The following is a 15,136-nucleotide window of genomic DNA, read 5'->3' on the forward strand; positions in this document are numbered from 1 at the left end:
GAGTCCCTGTTCAAACCCTGCCTCTATAACCTTCTTATTAAACTTATAATATGGTTTATATAACTATCAAAGCACTGAATTTCTTCTAAAAATAGAAATAATTGCCTGTTTTACAAGTGGATGCATATTTACAAGGTACACGGTGGTGCACGTGCCTTGAAGACCAATGTTGCTTTCTCTGGGAGCAGTATCTGAGCTGCTTGGGAAGGATGCTGAGTGGTTCCTGCAGGGCGTGATGGCTCCTGGACAGCCTGCATCAGTGGAGGAAGGAGGTGAGCTGCCAGGAGATGCTGGACTTAATGTGACTTGCTTACCCTTGGATGTAACAACACAGCGATCTTCACTGTAGGCCTGCCTGCAGTGGCGTAATAGGTCTCTTGGAGAATTCTTGCCATCTTCTACCTGTAACCCATTTCCTTGTTGCTTTTTCCCTCAACTTTCACTTCCTGATCCATATGGCAGGCATGTTGTGATTCTCATCCTATGAAAATTTTAGTAGTGCCAAGGAAGCCTCCAAGGTGGAGGGCATTACACAAGTCATCTTCTGCAGAGCTAAGCAGGCAAGGCAAAGCTAATTAAGAGTTGGGTAACTGAAGTAGAACGCCTGGATGCCCTTTATACATTTGATAGAAATCTTATAAAGGAACTCATTAACTATAACTGGTTAGTTCAGTTAGTGACTTTTTTTTAGTTTATTAACAAATGAGATGTGGACTCATTATTTCCCTCTTCTTCCTCTTAATCTCTGTCTCTCTTCAAAGCAAAAATGCCCCAAAACAGAAGTGAGAATGTGGCCTTTACAATGTGCTCACTTGCTAGTGTCTAATGCCCTCTAATTATTTTCAAGATAGTTTTCACTCTTCTATCTCAGCTGACTCATCACTGTCTTTGCCCCTTTATATCTTTGTCTATTTTCCCACTTCATTTTCCATTCTTTCATTCCTCCTTTTCTCTTTGTGCTTCTGGCATCTGTTCCCCAATTCCTTCCTCAATGGTTTCTCATGAGACCGGCAGCCAGGATCCCGGACCAGCTGTACTGTGCCCGACATACAGAGATCAGAAGCAGCGCACGCTCGGGGCCTGCCTCGAGCTCAACTGGAAAGCTAAATCTGTTTTGCTTTCTTTGGAGGCTGAACCGGATGCTTCTTTCTTTCCTTTTTGCATTGTTCGCATCCTGTGGAATTACAATTTTTCTTCTGCTGCTAATGCTATTTGTAAGTTATTTCTTCCTGTTGAAAATGTGACAATTGCAGTGGCTCTCTTTGTAGTTTAGTTAACTGTAGGCAGGATTCTGAATCGTCGTGATTGCATCTCACCTCTTGCCTTATGTTAATTTGAATTATTTTCTCCTAGAAAGCTGATGGCGTATGGGTGCTGGCAAGGCAGCAGCAGGCACCACTTGCACCCTTGTATTTCTGTATGCTGGTATTTGCTGGCAGAGAACCTGGGGTGGATTAGGGCAGATTATGGGTCTTCAGCCCTTGGAATTACCATGTACTTCTAGAACACTGTTGTGATCAAAGCAGTACCAAGAGCTGTCTGTCAGACAGCTGGCCTCTGTGCATTGTTTTGAATTTTCTCAAGTAAAGGAAGTTGTGCCCTAAATATCTGGGACAGTTCTTAAAATGGCTTCTTTGAAAAAATGCTCTGAGAATGCAGGCAGTTGCAGGTATGGTAGCTGACAATATGTATTTTGTCGTCTTTTGCAATAATGATAGCTGAAAATGTCACCACCATTATACTGCACATTTTATGCTGTTTCTGTAACGCCCTTAAGCATCCTGTCCTGCTAAACAAAACTGAAAATTACTGGACCTGGGTAATCTTCCCTCAGCAGCTTGATATTTGTGTTTTTAATTGTCAAATCAATTATGGGGACTTTCTGGTAGAGATGCTGTTATTGTTGTGTGCTTAGCCAGGGAAAAAAATGCTAACAATCTTCAAGCAAATCATATTGAAACACAGAAATCTAAAAATACTAATCTAGAAGCCAGGAAAAAATGTGTAAATATTGTTTTTTATTTGGGAAGTCTTTTATACTTTAATCGTAACAATTAATGTTCATTTCTGGAAATCTCAGCTAACATAGGGAATACAAATTGGTAATGGAATATTGCGAAGGAACTTGTAAAATCTTTGTTAAATGTAACAGCCTGTGTTGAAAATCATTCTTCAGTTTCTTATAAACAAGGTCAATGCAGGTTTACGTGGTGTCAACGTGAACTCTTTTGTACTGTGCTATGAAGCCTTTTAGCGCACTTTCTCTTGCGTTTAAACTCTGATTCTCAAGGCCACGTGTTGTTTTAAAGAGTCACTGGAAATGTGAGAATTATAGCAAAGAAGTGCCTCTGATCACAAATCTCACCTCTCCAAGTGACTGTAAGGACAGGGATGTGGAAGGGCAGAAGCTTAGTGAATGTGAGCCAGTTCTTTAAATCAGAGCAATGTTTTTTTTTTTTTTTTTTTTTTTTAATGAGGTTTTAAGAACTTCAGAGGCCAGAAACCTTCTCTGGGAAGTCTTCCTGTATTGTCCTGTGTCTGAAAAGGAAACTTGTATTCTTTCTGCATTAATGTGTTACTTTTCTGTTAAGGCATGCCGAAATATTTTGCTTATTCATAGGTGTTTTCAAATAGCATGTACAGAGGGGAAGTAATGGATTGGATTCTCTTGAAATAAATTGTTTAGCGTGAATAACTGTGTCTGTATAATAATGTGTATTCTGACCAGAGAATCAAAAATGATAATCGCAAGGAGAAGAAGCATCATAATGGATTCCAGCCATGGTTTGGGCAGTTGGAGGTTTTGGGGAGGCAAACTACAATACGCCCTAGTACAGGCACGTACACTGAGAGTATGTTTGGTATTTGTGTGTCCGTTGGGAGTATATGTGGTGGTGACTATGTGAGTACCATCTGTTGCATAGTAGGCTTCTTATCCTGGAAATGTATATGTATATATGTATATATTCACTGGGGAATATATTTACCTCTATTTGCCTATACCAAACTGTTTTGTGAAATTAGGTTTTATCCTACCTACTCAGAACATATATTTTTCTGATCAGAAGAGTGTTTTTTCAGACACACAGAGAAGTTCCACATGGCTTTAAAGGAGAGTCTATTTAGTATATGCTTGTGCGCATATGCACACACAATTGTATCTGTGGGTATAATTCTTCATAACTAATTGAGTCAGATGCTGACTATTTGGATACTTTACTCAAATACTTTAAATTGATGATGTGATTGTATGTTTATTGATACATCACCATGTTTTCCTGCTGTGGTAGCTCCCTCCTGAGCTGTTTTATTTGTGATTTTCTTTATCAGCTTTTTGCCAGCTGAAGCCTTTTGCAGAGATGCTGAAGGAACATGGTATGGATAACCTCCAGGCCGTCCACTTTAATTTTTTTTTAAAAGTATATATTTTTTAAACTGGAAAAAATCCAAGGGTGGGGTTTTGTTTCAGTTTTACTGGGGTCAGTTTCACATTAATTTGCCACATGGGAGAAAGAGAAGATCAAGCAATTGGTAGAAAGATTCTGTGAGAGAGCGCAGAGGAAATGTGCACGTGCTGGCACGGAAGCCCATACAAGTAGGATAAATGTCAAAAGAGAAGAAAATTTAACACTAACTGATCCCAAATACTGTGGTGACAGAGTTTTGCCCATGTTTGCAATGTTAATTGCAGGATGTCATGCTTTTTTATGCCCTTGTGGTGAAATGTAATTAGAGAATGATACAATGTGGATAGAGCATGTATGGCTGAATATTATTTTTAGTCTCATTGGAGTGTAGAAGTTTTAAGAACAGCTTGTGAACTCATTAGTTTTAAATCCCTTAGTGTGAATAGTTTCTGTATTAAGAAAGAAACCCACCAGGTGGAAAAGATATTGCTAGGGAAATCCACCAGGAATGGAGGCTGCTTCTTCACAGGAATACTTCAGTGATCAGACCCATTATGAATATTGTCCTCTTAAAGTATTTTGAAGTGTTGGGAAATGTAACAAAGCTTTCTATATATTTTTTTTACATGAATTTTGTTTGTTTTTATTGACGTGCCCTACTAAGTGAACCTTCTAAAGAGGAGCATGTACATTAACTGAGCTGCGCAACAGACTTCGGCCTACCTGAGGCAACGAGAAGAAGGTTGCTCTCTCTTCCGGCCTTCCAGCCGTGGTGTATTTCTGACAGGGCAGTGGTCCACGTTCATCTCTGGTGATCTGCTGCCAGTGGTGGAGCTGCAGTGGGAACAAGTTTGGCTGTGTGTGAAAAATCCCACGTGCTTTTGACGTAGGAAATGGCATCAAGTCTGCAGGCCCCAGCACGTGCTGTGCTGCGCTTGTTTTCCAGCTCCTCGCTCAGCCAGTGGCATGTGCTTGGCAAGAGCGGTGTAGTGCCCAGTCCTGCATCTTTCCTCAGCTTTGAATACCAAGAGTACAATATCGGTCTTCTGGGGCAAACCCTGTTGGGACTTCGCTTCCAGTGAGAGGTTTTTGATATGGCAAGTACATGACTGAAAGAAATATCGCTGTGGCTATTTCTGTACTTGCCACTTCTGCTGTGTGGGAGGTATTAATTCGCACGCCACAGTGGTATGGGTGGTATGGTCTTTCTCTCTCCTTCACCCACACATATATTTTGACCTTTTCTTATTTTCAAAACCTAAAGAACTTAACTAGAAGCCTTTTTCATTATTTCACACGTGAAGGGATTTGTTCAACTGGGGTCTCTAAAAGTGGTGCTCTGAAGTCAGAGAGGACCAGCAGCCAGGATTCTTTCTTTCCTCCTTGGTCCTTTTCTCTTTTTCTTTCTCTGTTTTAAACTTCTTTTTCTTTTCCTTATGAATGCAAACATATTTTCAAACTAATATTTTGCTTCTGGTTGTGGTGCAGAATGTCAGATCTTTCTAGTTCACCAAATAATAATTTATTTAACTAATAATAATTTATTTATATAGGCAAATACCCCAGTGAAGATTACTTTAAGTGCCAAGCTCTGTTCTTGTATTTACTTTTGCAACTCTCCTAGAATTTATGCATCATATTTTAAAAAGAAGACTCTAGTAAAACTGAAAACCTTTCAATATTTCTTCAAATTTATATCAAGTGATATTTTGTTTCTTAATTTCAATGTCTGTGTTCCCTGGGGAAGATAAAAACTTTTCTTTATGAAGATGGCTTGAGTTTCTCACTGCTCTTCCTTGTTAGTAATAGGTAATAAATTTTATAATTCTCCCTATACTGAGCCTGTGTTGCCCATGACGATAAATGTTGAGAGATCTCCCTGTCCTTATCTCAACCCTTGAGCCCTTTTTATTGTATTTTCTCCCCATTTTCCTTTGAGGAGGGGGACTGAGAGAGTGGCCGTGGTGGAGCTCAGCTGCCCAGCTGGGTAAAACCACCACAGCTCTCCAGTTTTCACTTGACTGGTTCAACAGGACATGGTAAGAAATCCTTGCTCCTCCATTCAAAGCTGCTTTTCACATATCAGAAACATTTTAAAACCTGCCCAATACTTTTCTTTATATCATTTTTTAAGAATCATGTCAAATTGTCATGAAGCGTGAAGGCACAACTGTACCTGTAAGCTTCAGTGGGGATTAAGATGCTATTGTGTGAGGTGGCATACACGTACGCTGTCTGTAATCTGTCCCTCCAGAAATTCCTACACCTTTGGCTTTTTGGCATGTCTATTACTAGTCTTAATCCTAATGGTACATGTGATAATAATAGCATGATCTTTTCAACTTTTCTCCATTTTCATTGCTGTCAGGTGTCAGGAACTTGAAATTTATGCAACTACTTTTATAACTGTAGCCAAAAAAAGGAGACCATACCTACTTTTTTTTTCTGTTTTCCTCATTCCCCAGTTGGAGGAAAGCCAGGTCATGTTACTGTGGGCCCACAGCTTTATGTATATCAAAGAAGCAAGGTTTCAATCTCATCACCTTTTTTTATTTCCTTACCCAATACTAAAATGCCCAAAAGACCCTGGCAACAGTAGATGACTTTGAAATACCACGACTTGAAAAGCTGTACAGAAGTCAGGGCAGACACCCAAGTGCAGCCATCGTCATACACCAGTAAGATCAAAGAAGCTTATTCTTTCATATATAATATATAAAATATAACCTTGACTGAAGACCACCATGAAAAAAACAAGTGTGTTCAATTCTCATCTCTGTGAGAAATGTCTTGATGATGAGTTTGCATGAAAATTATGAGTGCAACTCAAGAATATAGCAAACACACATGATTTCCTCTGCACAGAGAGGCTGGGGCTGATAGCAAGGAGCCCTGGCCCTGCATAGTCTGAGCTCCAGCTTAGACCCAAACAGCTGAAATTTTAAATCAGCCCAAGGATGTGTGCAGCACATATTAATCAGAGGAAAAAAAAATTATTGATGCAATGAACTTTATCTTGCTTGTTTTACCTGCTTCTAGGTAATCCTCTTTACTGAATGGTCATCCATAAAGCAATTTAGCCACAACCCTGTTCCCATTACTCACTGGCTTGAGGATCTTGGCACGTGGAGAGGGAAAGGACAGTTCCTGTGTGTCACTGCCTTCTGGCCTCCAGCCATGCCAAAGAGAGAGAAAGAACACAGAGCATGCTTGTTAGAGAGATGCAGAAATAGAGTAAGAACAAAGTTAAAATTTGCATGTCTGCGAGTCACTATGAATCATTTAAAATGTTCATGATTATCAAACAACACCTGCATTTACAAATTTATCAGAGACATAAAGCAAACATATCTGCAGGCATAAATAGCTGAAAAACTTGCTTTTCCCCCACATAATGTACTTCCAATTACATTTTTGATAAAATACTAGGAGGCAATAATTCATATATAATGTTCTGCAGTATTTAACTATCAGATATGCCTTCCTAATTAGGAATTCAGGAAGCAGTAAAAATCACTAGAGAAATAGTTGGGTGAATGCAACTGTTCTTTTTTGTCATGAATGTCATTCTGAATTTGCAAATAAATTCACTTTGACAATACTTCTCCTTCTTAGAGGCTTTTCCCTGCAAACATCTGAGCAACTGAATTTTAGTATGATGAACAACAACAGCAAATAAGGCTGAGTGCTTAAATCATCATGGATTGGCAGCTTGCATGAGTTCAGGGTTTACAAACTCCGTTGCCAGCCACGTACCACAGTCATTAAAATGAGCAAGATAGGGATCTTGTCACGTGCTCTGCAACTTGTGATTAAAAGCAGATGAGTGTTGAGCAATAAATTGGATCTCATTCAGGATTTGAGCTTTGCAGGACCATGTTGTGTATGTGTGAGCATAGTCCTTGCAGCTTGTCCCAGGAACGCCTGATTCCTTCCTACGATGTTGTAGCAGCTCTGGGGAGTGCTTTTGGGGATGCTGCTTCTCAGAAATGGTTTGTTTTAGTTAACAGGTGAAAACTCATGAAACTTCGTGTCACAGCACGATGTAAGCTTGCAGTCACTTCTGTTATTCTAGTAGATGTCAGTCCAACTTTTGTCCCTGTTCACAGAAGTCTGAATGGCTCTAGGCCTGGTTTGACTTATTCTTACCAAGGACCCTCACCTAATTCTCCAGTTGTGGTTTAGATTAAGTTACTACCGGTCCTTGTGGTCTAAACTTTTGTTTCTGTTTGTAGAAGAGAGTATTTGGAACAAAAAAGTAAATTTCATTTCCAGTTTTATTGTAATGATATCTTGAGTTCAGGAGATAATTATTTCACTGCCATGTGTGAAAATGCTGTGAATTCCAATAAACATACATTTATTTCATTTATTTCCTGCCTGGAGTTCAATTAACCTCATTGAAACCAAAGGGAATATGTGGAGCCAGAGAAAGCATGTACTGAAAATGGAAAAAACAAACAAAAGAAACCAAAACAACCTATGATTCTGTTCAAGTGGTGCAGCAAAAATGAAGCATCATTCACTTTTCCACAATGTGACTCACCAGAACCTGAGTTCTTGGTTTGTAATTTCTCAGATCTCCTTTCCTCTTCATCAGTGCTCCCAGATACCTGCTTTCATCTTTTTCTGTTAAGAGTTTAACCCTCTCTGCATTGGCAGGGTGTGAGATTTCTCAGGAAGGGAATGCGATCTCAGAAAGCTTTTATTAATATGTAGTCGTGGAAACAGATCTCTGAGAAAACAGCATGTGTTGCATCTTCTTCTATGTTACAGGATATTGTGATGTAGAAAAGGACAATGTCAATAGGAAAGAGTTTTTATCTGAAGAGAAAAAGGTCATTTTGCCTGCAAGGTAATATTAGAAAGCTACATGCCTACAGCTGTCAATGCACTTGTTAGCATTCAGTGCAATTGTAGTAATAAAGATGGAATTTAAAGATGGACATTGGAGGGAAAAGTGAAATTGTTTGGAAAGAAAAAAAAAGACTGCAATTAGTAATCCCCTAGAAAAACAACTGTACTTTAAATTTAGTGCAGTAAAAAGCCTTATAAAAGTAGATGGAAAATTAAACTAACGTGAGATTTCTTAAAATAAATTATTTTGACTCAAAGTAAAAATGAGTGGAAGAAATGGTTCAATATAAATTTTGTAATATTCTGTAAACTTCTAAAAAATTTGGGATATCTATATAGCGTTAAGAAATGAGCTCCTAATAGACACAAAAACAATTTAGCAGAAATCAGTGTAAAATAATGTAAATTATTAGCATTTTGACAGTGTAAGTAAATGCATGGACTATGTTGTACATGTTGTCTATTTTCATTTTCCCTTTTAATCTTTTAATCTATGAGCAGCTCCCAGTTGGCATTAGAATGCAGTAGGGAATAAGAGCCTGTGTGCAGTTTGGCTGTGAACTTAAGTCACTAGTGAAATGTGATGTTTCTCAGAAAATGTGCCATTCTGTGTGAATGCCCAGTGTCACTGCCTGGCCACAAGAGCAAACAGAGGTAACCTCTAAAATCTTTCTACCCCAATGAATTTTTTGAAGAGAGGTGGAAAGATCGAGCTGTCTAGTGTCCAATCTGTTTCATGCCTGTGGATTATCTCCTGGGTCATATGGATATATGTAAAAATTATTGTAGTTTTATGTGTATATATGTAAATATACTAATGTATATATACATAAAGATACTAGTAGTTCAACATTTTTGTTCAGAACAGTTAACATTCATTTTAATTTTTATTTATTTGCTGTTGTATTCTAGTTCTTCTTGATGTACACTAGAAGACTATTTCTTGATGAAAAAAAAAAAAAGGCTTGCACCTTGCACAGCCCTATAGCATCCTGGAGGTACCTGCCCCATAGTCTCATAGACATTGCCTCTCTCTCTCCTTCCACCTGTCCTTTGCCTGTGGGAGCAAAGACTCGGGCACTGGTGTGATCTGTGGGAAGCCAGGGTGACCAGCTGCCAGCAGGGATGTAACTATAGGATGCAGCATCCTGATCTGACCTACTCTGCACAAATGAATCAATGACTGTCCTGCAAGAATTGTTCTCCTTGATCATCAGGAAAGGTTCTTCTGTCTGGACATCGCTGCTCTTGAGTCCACTAGGTTTCTGGCCTTCTCTGCAGAAGATTGGAAGTTTGCTCTGAGGTGGAATATGGCTTGAATTTATTGCAATGGATGGATACACTGCAAGTGGATTTAATAATACTTACATTGCACTTGAGTGCAGGCTACCGATACCTCTTGCTGGTTGAAAGACAGAGAATGATACAAATTTCACAGGTTATGACACCCCTTTTTATCACCTTTTCCTCTTGTCTTAAGGGCCAGCAACCTGAAGTGAGCATGTGATAAGCTGCTGGTGAAGGATAGGTCGAGGAAGGATTAAAATTCATCTTCCCTGCCATAGCTCAGACAGACGGTATCACAGAGGGTCCATCTAATTGCCTGATTGTAACGATCCCTTCTGGAGAGGGCGTGCAATCTATATTTAAACCTCAAGACAGTGTTTCTGCAGAGCTGCTAAAGACATGTCCGTGCCTGATGCTCCCGTGTCTCCGCAGCATTCGAGCTGCAAGCTCTGTTTCCACAGGGCTTCATCAGACACCGCCAGTGAGTCTGAACACAGCTGGGAACCTCAAACGGCAGCAACAAACTGTAGGGGTGGGAGAAGAAGTGAACATAGCAAAGTTCAGGATGATTTGGCACACGTAACTCCTTGTGTTGTGTGCCATTGTCAGTAAGTCATATGAAGAGGGCCAACTATCCCTTAAATAATTCCAGGCCAGACGAAGGACAATGGTTTTTCTTTTGGTTTAAAGTTTCTAATGAGCTTCTTGTACATCACCGTTCTTGGAAAACACCCAAAAGCTGTCTTGTCAAAGTGAAAATGGTATTTTATCTTTGAAATTAGGGTTAGAGAATTTCATTGCCATGAATATTCAGCACTTTTCACATCACAGTTCTGCTCATTGATCATGCATGTAAAACATTAGTAGCATCCTGGGTACTGAATTAAATTCAGTCCTTGCCATTTGCAATTCTGCTCATTTTGGAGGTCACTGAATGTGGCAAGGCTGCCTTTTAGTTTTAAAAGCCATGTAAACACATCCCTAACCTGCTGCTAGCTATCAGCCCAGGGAACAGCATTATACTTCTGCTGGGAATGAAGTGCTGTCCACAGCAAATTAGCTGGCCTTGAAAAAGCCTCCCTGAATCCTTTGAACCTGATGTGCCAGTTTGATTAGCAATAGGAAAGAGCAATGTGAAATTCCACGTGGCTGCCCCAGCGATCGGGGGAAGAGCAGGAGCAGGGCTTTCAATGTCTGACTGCTTACCTTCCAGCTCTCTTCTTTCCAGATTTACCTCACCAATGGTTTTCGTCCCTTTTATCAGCACCAGTTCTTCTTGCCCTTATTGTGGTGAGATGCAAAAATCATTTCCTAGAGATGACAATCTTTTAGACTTTGAACTTTTAATGTTTTCAATTACATTCTCAACTAAAATCTCAATTATGGGGATTATAAATAGCAATTGTTATTAATATACAGTTATATATACACCTGAAGCATTGGTTGACCTATAGAATAGCAAGATAATTTAATAAAAGATTTCTTTTGCCCAAGAACATATACCTTCACTGCTATTTTTGATTATTTCTTTGCATCTTTGTGATAGAAAGTGACCAAGAAAACTGAACTCTCCCAGTATTTCTTAAAGATTAAGCTTCCTTAAATGTAATAAATTGCTCATACTTCCATGTTTGTAAGAGACAGTGTTTCCTCTGAGCTGTCTCCATCTAGTTCAATGCCAACCACAAAAATCCTTTTTTTTCCTAAGTAAGCCTTCCATTGAAACTGAATGGGATGTCATAAAAATAATTGGATATCTGCCTGGGAAAAACCTATGGGCTCAGCGTTCAAAAAATGATCCAGACAAGTCAACCCTGTAAGTCCTGGAGCTTCAAATCAGGCCAATATTCATGTTATTCACAATAGGGTAGCACATAAGTACATGTAAAAAGGCTGATAAGCAAACGTTCATAGGCGTATGGCAACAGGCGTAGGCAATGCATTTTGTATAGTAACAAATTACATTTAATTGACAGCACATGGCAATATATGCATAGAGTGACATGCTTCTTAGAGGACTTTAAGTTCCGCAGAATATTTTAGAATACCTTTATTTTATTACCGGTATATTTTACAGGATTTTTTTTTTCCTTCTTCACAGAGAAAGTATAAAATGAAACTCCTCATTCCTCGAACCCCAAATCCCACAGCAGGTTAAAGATGCGCTTCATTTTAATCACGCTTAAATCTCACCAAGGTCAAAGAGGGATTCTCAAGTGCTTAAAACTAAGCACGAGTTAAGTGCTTTGCTGGAGGAGTCTGAAGGAACAGCACTTGGCTGGATCAAGGCCTTATAGCATCACGGTGGGATTAGTTGTGTGATTACAAGTAGCTTTTTGTGTTTTAAGTGTTTATTAAGTGTGAAGCCAGGGACAATGGTGCAGAACCTCTCCAAAAAGAGCTTTGGATATTCTCCTATAAAGATTTATTAGTATTTTTTATTCTTATTTTAAATTAAGAAATCCTTACAATTACGCAGTCTTTTATGCACTTTTTAATGATTGCTCTTTGCCCTTTATGCATGTTTATTGTTGTTTTTCTCCCTTTATGCATACTAGAATGTTAAATAGTAAAACAGGAGAAACAAGCAGGTATTATGTGATAATTGAACTCTTAATGTCGGTGTTATGATGCAAGTAATGCAACTCAAGGTCTCTTATACTTCAGTAGCTAGACAGTAATTGCCTGATGATAATCATGATAACTACACTCCCTGGAGTTACTCCACTGCTGCTAAGAAATATCTTCTGGATCTCTCACATGAGCAAGATGAAAACCCCCACATTCAATTATTCTACTGGAAGTTGAATGGTTATGATGCATGTTCCCTCACACAGTGATTTACACAAATAGAAGTTTTATTCTGCAAGGAGGGATAATATTTTAAAGTAGAAATAATTAAATCCAATGTGGAAACTTCATTCATTGCTGGATGCAGGGTCTTCTTGTTTGCAGAGCAAGCGTTTTATTACCTGTATATTACCTCCATTACATCCCTCAGCAACTGGGGATGTTACAATAACTAATTATATTAAAAGCTTATTTTTGAAAAATGTGGTCGCAAGGAGTAATCAGTAATTTTGGCGTGAGGAGTGAATGGAGATTACACCCTGATAATTGTTTTGGCAAGTTTGTCACGCCTGTATGAGCGATGATGCCTTGTTACCCAGGGCAGCTGTGGCTGCTCTGCAGCTCCTGCACAGCCCGAGGTGGACTTCGTTGGTTTGTGGCTGTTTTGCTTACAGTGCCATGGCTTAGGCCACCTAAACAGGTAGTTGGTGGTGCGTTTTGAGTATTATTTACTATGAAAAAACAACATTTTCACAAAGAATAGCACGGTGCATAGAGTACAACAAAATTCATTTTACTATGCAAATTATCTGAAACATTTGAATCTTGGAACTGGGCAGAAATATGCCAGGATACGTTTTTTTATTGCTTCCTTGGGAGGCGACAAATGTTGAAATACAGATTTTGGAAGGTCAAAGTAAAGCTGTCTTTTGCAAAAGACAGAGATTTTGTGGCTCTTGCCTGGCTGTTACTGCAATATCTGGGGTGAACATTTGGGATGATGTGCTGGATGCACTGATGGGAAAGGCAGAATACCTGCTGACTTTGGGGACAGGGTGTCACCTGTCTGCTCCTGATAACAATATAACAACTGCTGGACTGAAGTGGACCACTTCAGGTCTAGTACTTTGTCTCCAGCAATTTCCAGTAACAGATGCTAAATAAAGGAAACAGGAGGAGTGCGAGGTAAACATACTCTTGGCATATTTATTCGGCTCAGGAAAGTAATATAGGATGTTACGGAGGACTGGTTACTTTTGGACTGTGCCTGGCAGCCTTTCAAGATCCATTTATCCTTTTGGTTTCCACACAATTCTTTGGCAACGAGTTCCACAATTAAAATGCATTAGATAAAAAAATACCATATGTTTCAGTGTACAGTCTGTAGGTTACCTCCATTCAAAAGAAAACATCTTATTCACCTATAATAAAAGTATGCGTGTGCATCAGGAAGGCTATGGCTTCTTCTCCCTGACAGTGTTCTCCCTGCTTTTGATCTTCATCATAGTTCCTCTGCTATTTTCCTAGGTGCAGGTTTAGACAAAGACTTATTTTCCTGCTTATCTTTTAAAGGGCTGTGAGTGACTTGTGTACCTAAAACTGTACAATTTCCTCTTGCTTTTAAAGCTTGTTCCCTGTTTATTTATTTATTTTTTTTAGTCCCTCCCAGTCACTGTGTTGTGAAAAGTAATGTATAATTATTCTTTTCTGTGCTCTTCATATTTTTATAGTTGCTATCTTTCCCAGTCCATGAGCCCTTGTCCGTTCAGTCCCTCCTGACGTGGGAGCTCTTCCAAACCCTGATCAGTGCAGCCACGTGTAAATTAGGGGTGATAAATTGTTTGCATTAAAGGTGGTTATGAGCCTGACTGACTTGATACTTTGAAAGCTCTTTGAAATCGTTGGATAGACCTATTTTCTATTTATTGGTCCTTTCCTTTCTGCCTTGGATTAATGTAGAAACTTATATAAATATGCAAAACAGTTATTTCCTCGGAATGTCAGAATTGTCTGATTTGAATTTTCAGTAGAGTTTGAGTCTTATTTTCTTCTGAAGGACCTCATCCAACACTAACAATTACCTCGGCAAAAATGTTACCGAGCCATTTAATTTAATTAGATAATCCATTCCTCAAGAATGCAAAAATCCAGCAGAACCAGGGGAATTTTTTTACCAACTGGCAGCAGCTTCCTGCAGGTCTTGGAGCATGCACGAAGTGTTGCAAACCATGATTCCTCTTCATGTTACCAGCTGACTGTGAGTTCCTCAGCAACTGAACAGGGTGAGCTAAATTCCTCTCTCTTGCACGATGTCAATATAGCAGTACATTTGGAAAAGTTTAGCTGTGGAGTTTAGTGGAGTTTCCAGAGTTGCATCAGTTATTTTTTCTTATGTTTTTGAAGGTTTAACACCTGTGCGTATTTGTACATATCACAAGATAAAAAAATATTTACATTCTAAAGCATATTAAAACAGTAACTAAAAAGAACATGTATTTGACAATTTTAAAAGTTATTCAGCTTTTTGGGAAGCCCTCATCTTCTCTGAAGATGATGAAAGATCCAAAGGACCACTGGTCAGATATAAATCTCCTCTGAAGTGCTCACATCTTATGAAGTCTGATGCAGGCTTAAAGATTTGAGCCCACATCTTTCTCAATGAAAACGGAAAATGCTTTTTTTAAAGCACAACAATGAAGATGTCCTACAGCTGGATATGAAAAATGACTCCTGCAAGTCATCCCTGGTTTCTCCCTGTCTTTTTTTTTTTTAAAGCCATTTGTACAGAACTATGCAAATTATTTTAAACAGACCTCAGGCTAATGCCACTGTTTTAAATGTGTAACAGCAGTGTGAAAGATGTGAGCATGCTGTTTAATTTATTTGCAACTGAAGATCAGTGTTTCTGATATTTGCTTTGTTATTATTTTATTAATGAAGAATTAATCCATGAGACAGCAGCAGACCTGGAATTGTGCTCAAGGACCATGTGGAGGACAAGGAACACACTCCTG

The 15,136-nt window shown here is 39.0% G+C and overlaps 1 protein-coding gene across 1 annotated transcript in view; it reads right to left on the reverse strand.

Annotated features, from left to right (window-relative positions):
* Positions 1-4,209: 4,209 nt before the first annotated feature.
* The window catches only part of LOC118252598 (von Willebrand factor D and EGF domain-containing protein-like), a 207,373-nt gene continuing 196,446 nt past the window's right edge, over positions 4,210-15,136 (reverse strand). The window contains exon 29 of the mRNA XM_050711673.1: positions 4,210-4,422. Within this exon, the coding sequence (XP_050567630.1) occupies positions 4,210-4,422 (213 nt within the window). The remainder of the gene's footprint in view (positions 4,423-15,136) is intronic.

The sequence above is a fragment of the Cygnus atratus genome, chromosome 6 (assembly GCF_013377495.2).
Source record: "Cygnus atratus isolate AKBS03 ecotype Queensland, Australia chromosome 6, CAtr_DNAZoo_HiC_assembly, whole genome shotgun sequence".
Taxonomy (NCBI): domain Eukaryota; kingdom Metazoa; phylum Chordata; class Aves; order Anseriformes; family Anatidae; genus Cygnus; species Cygnus atratus.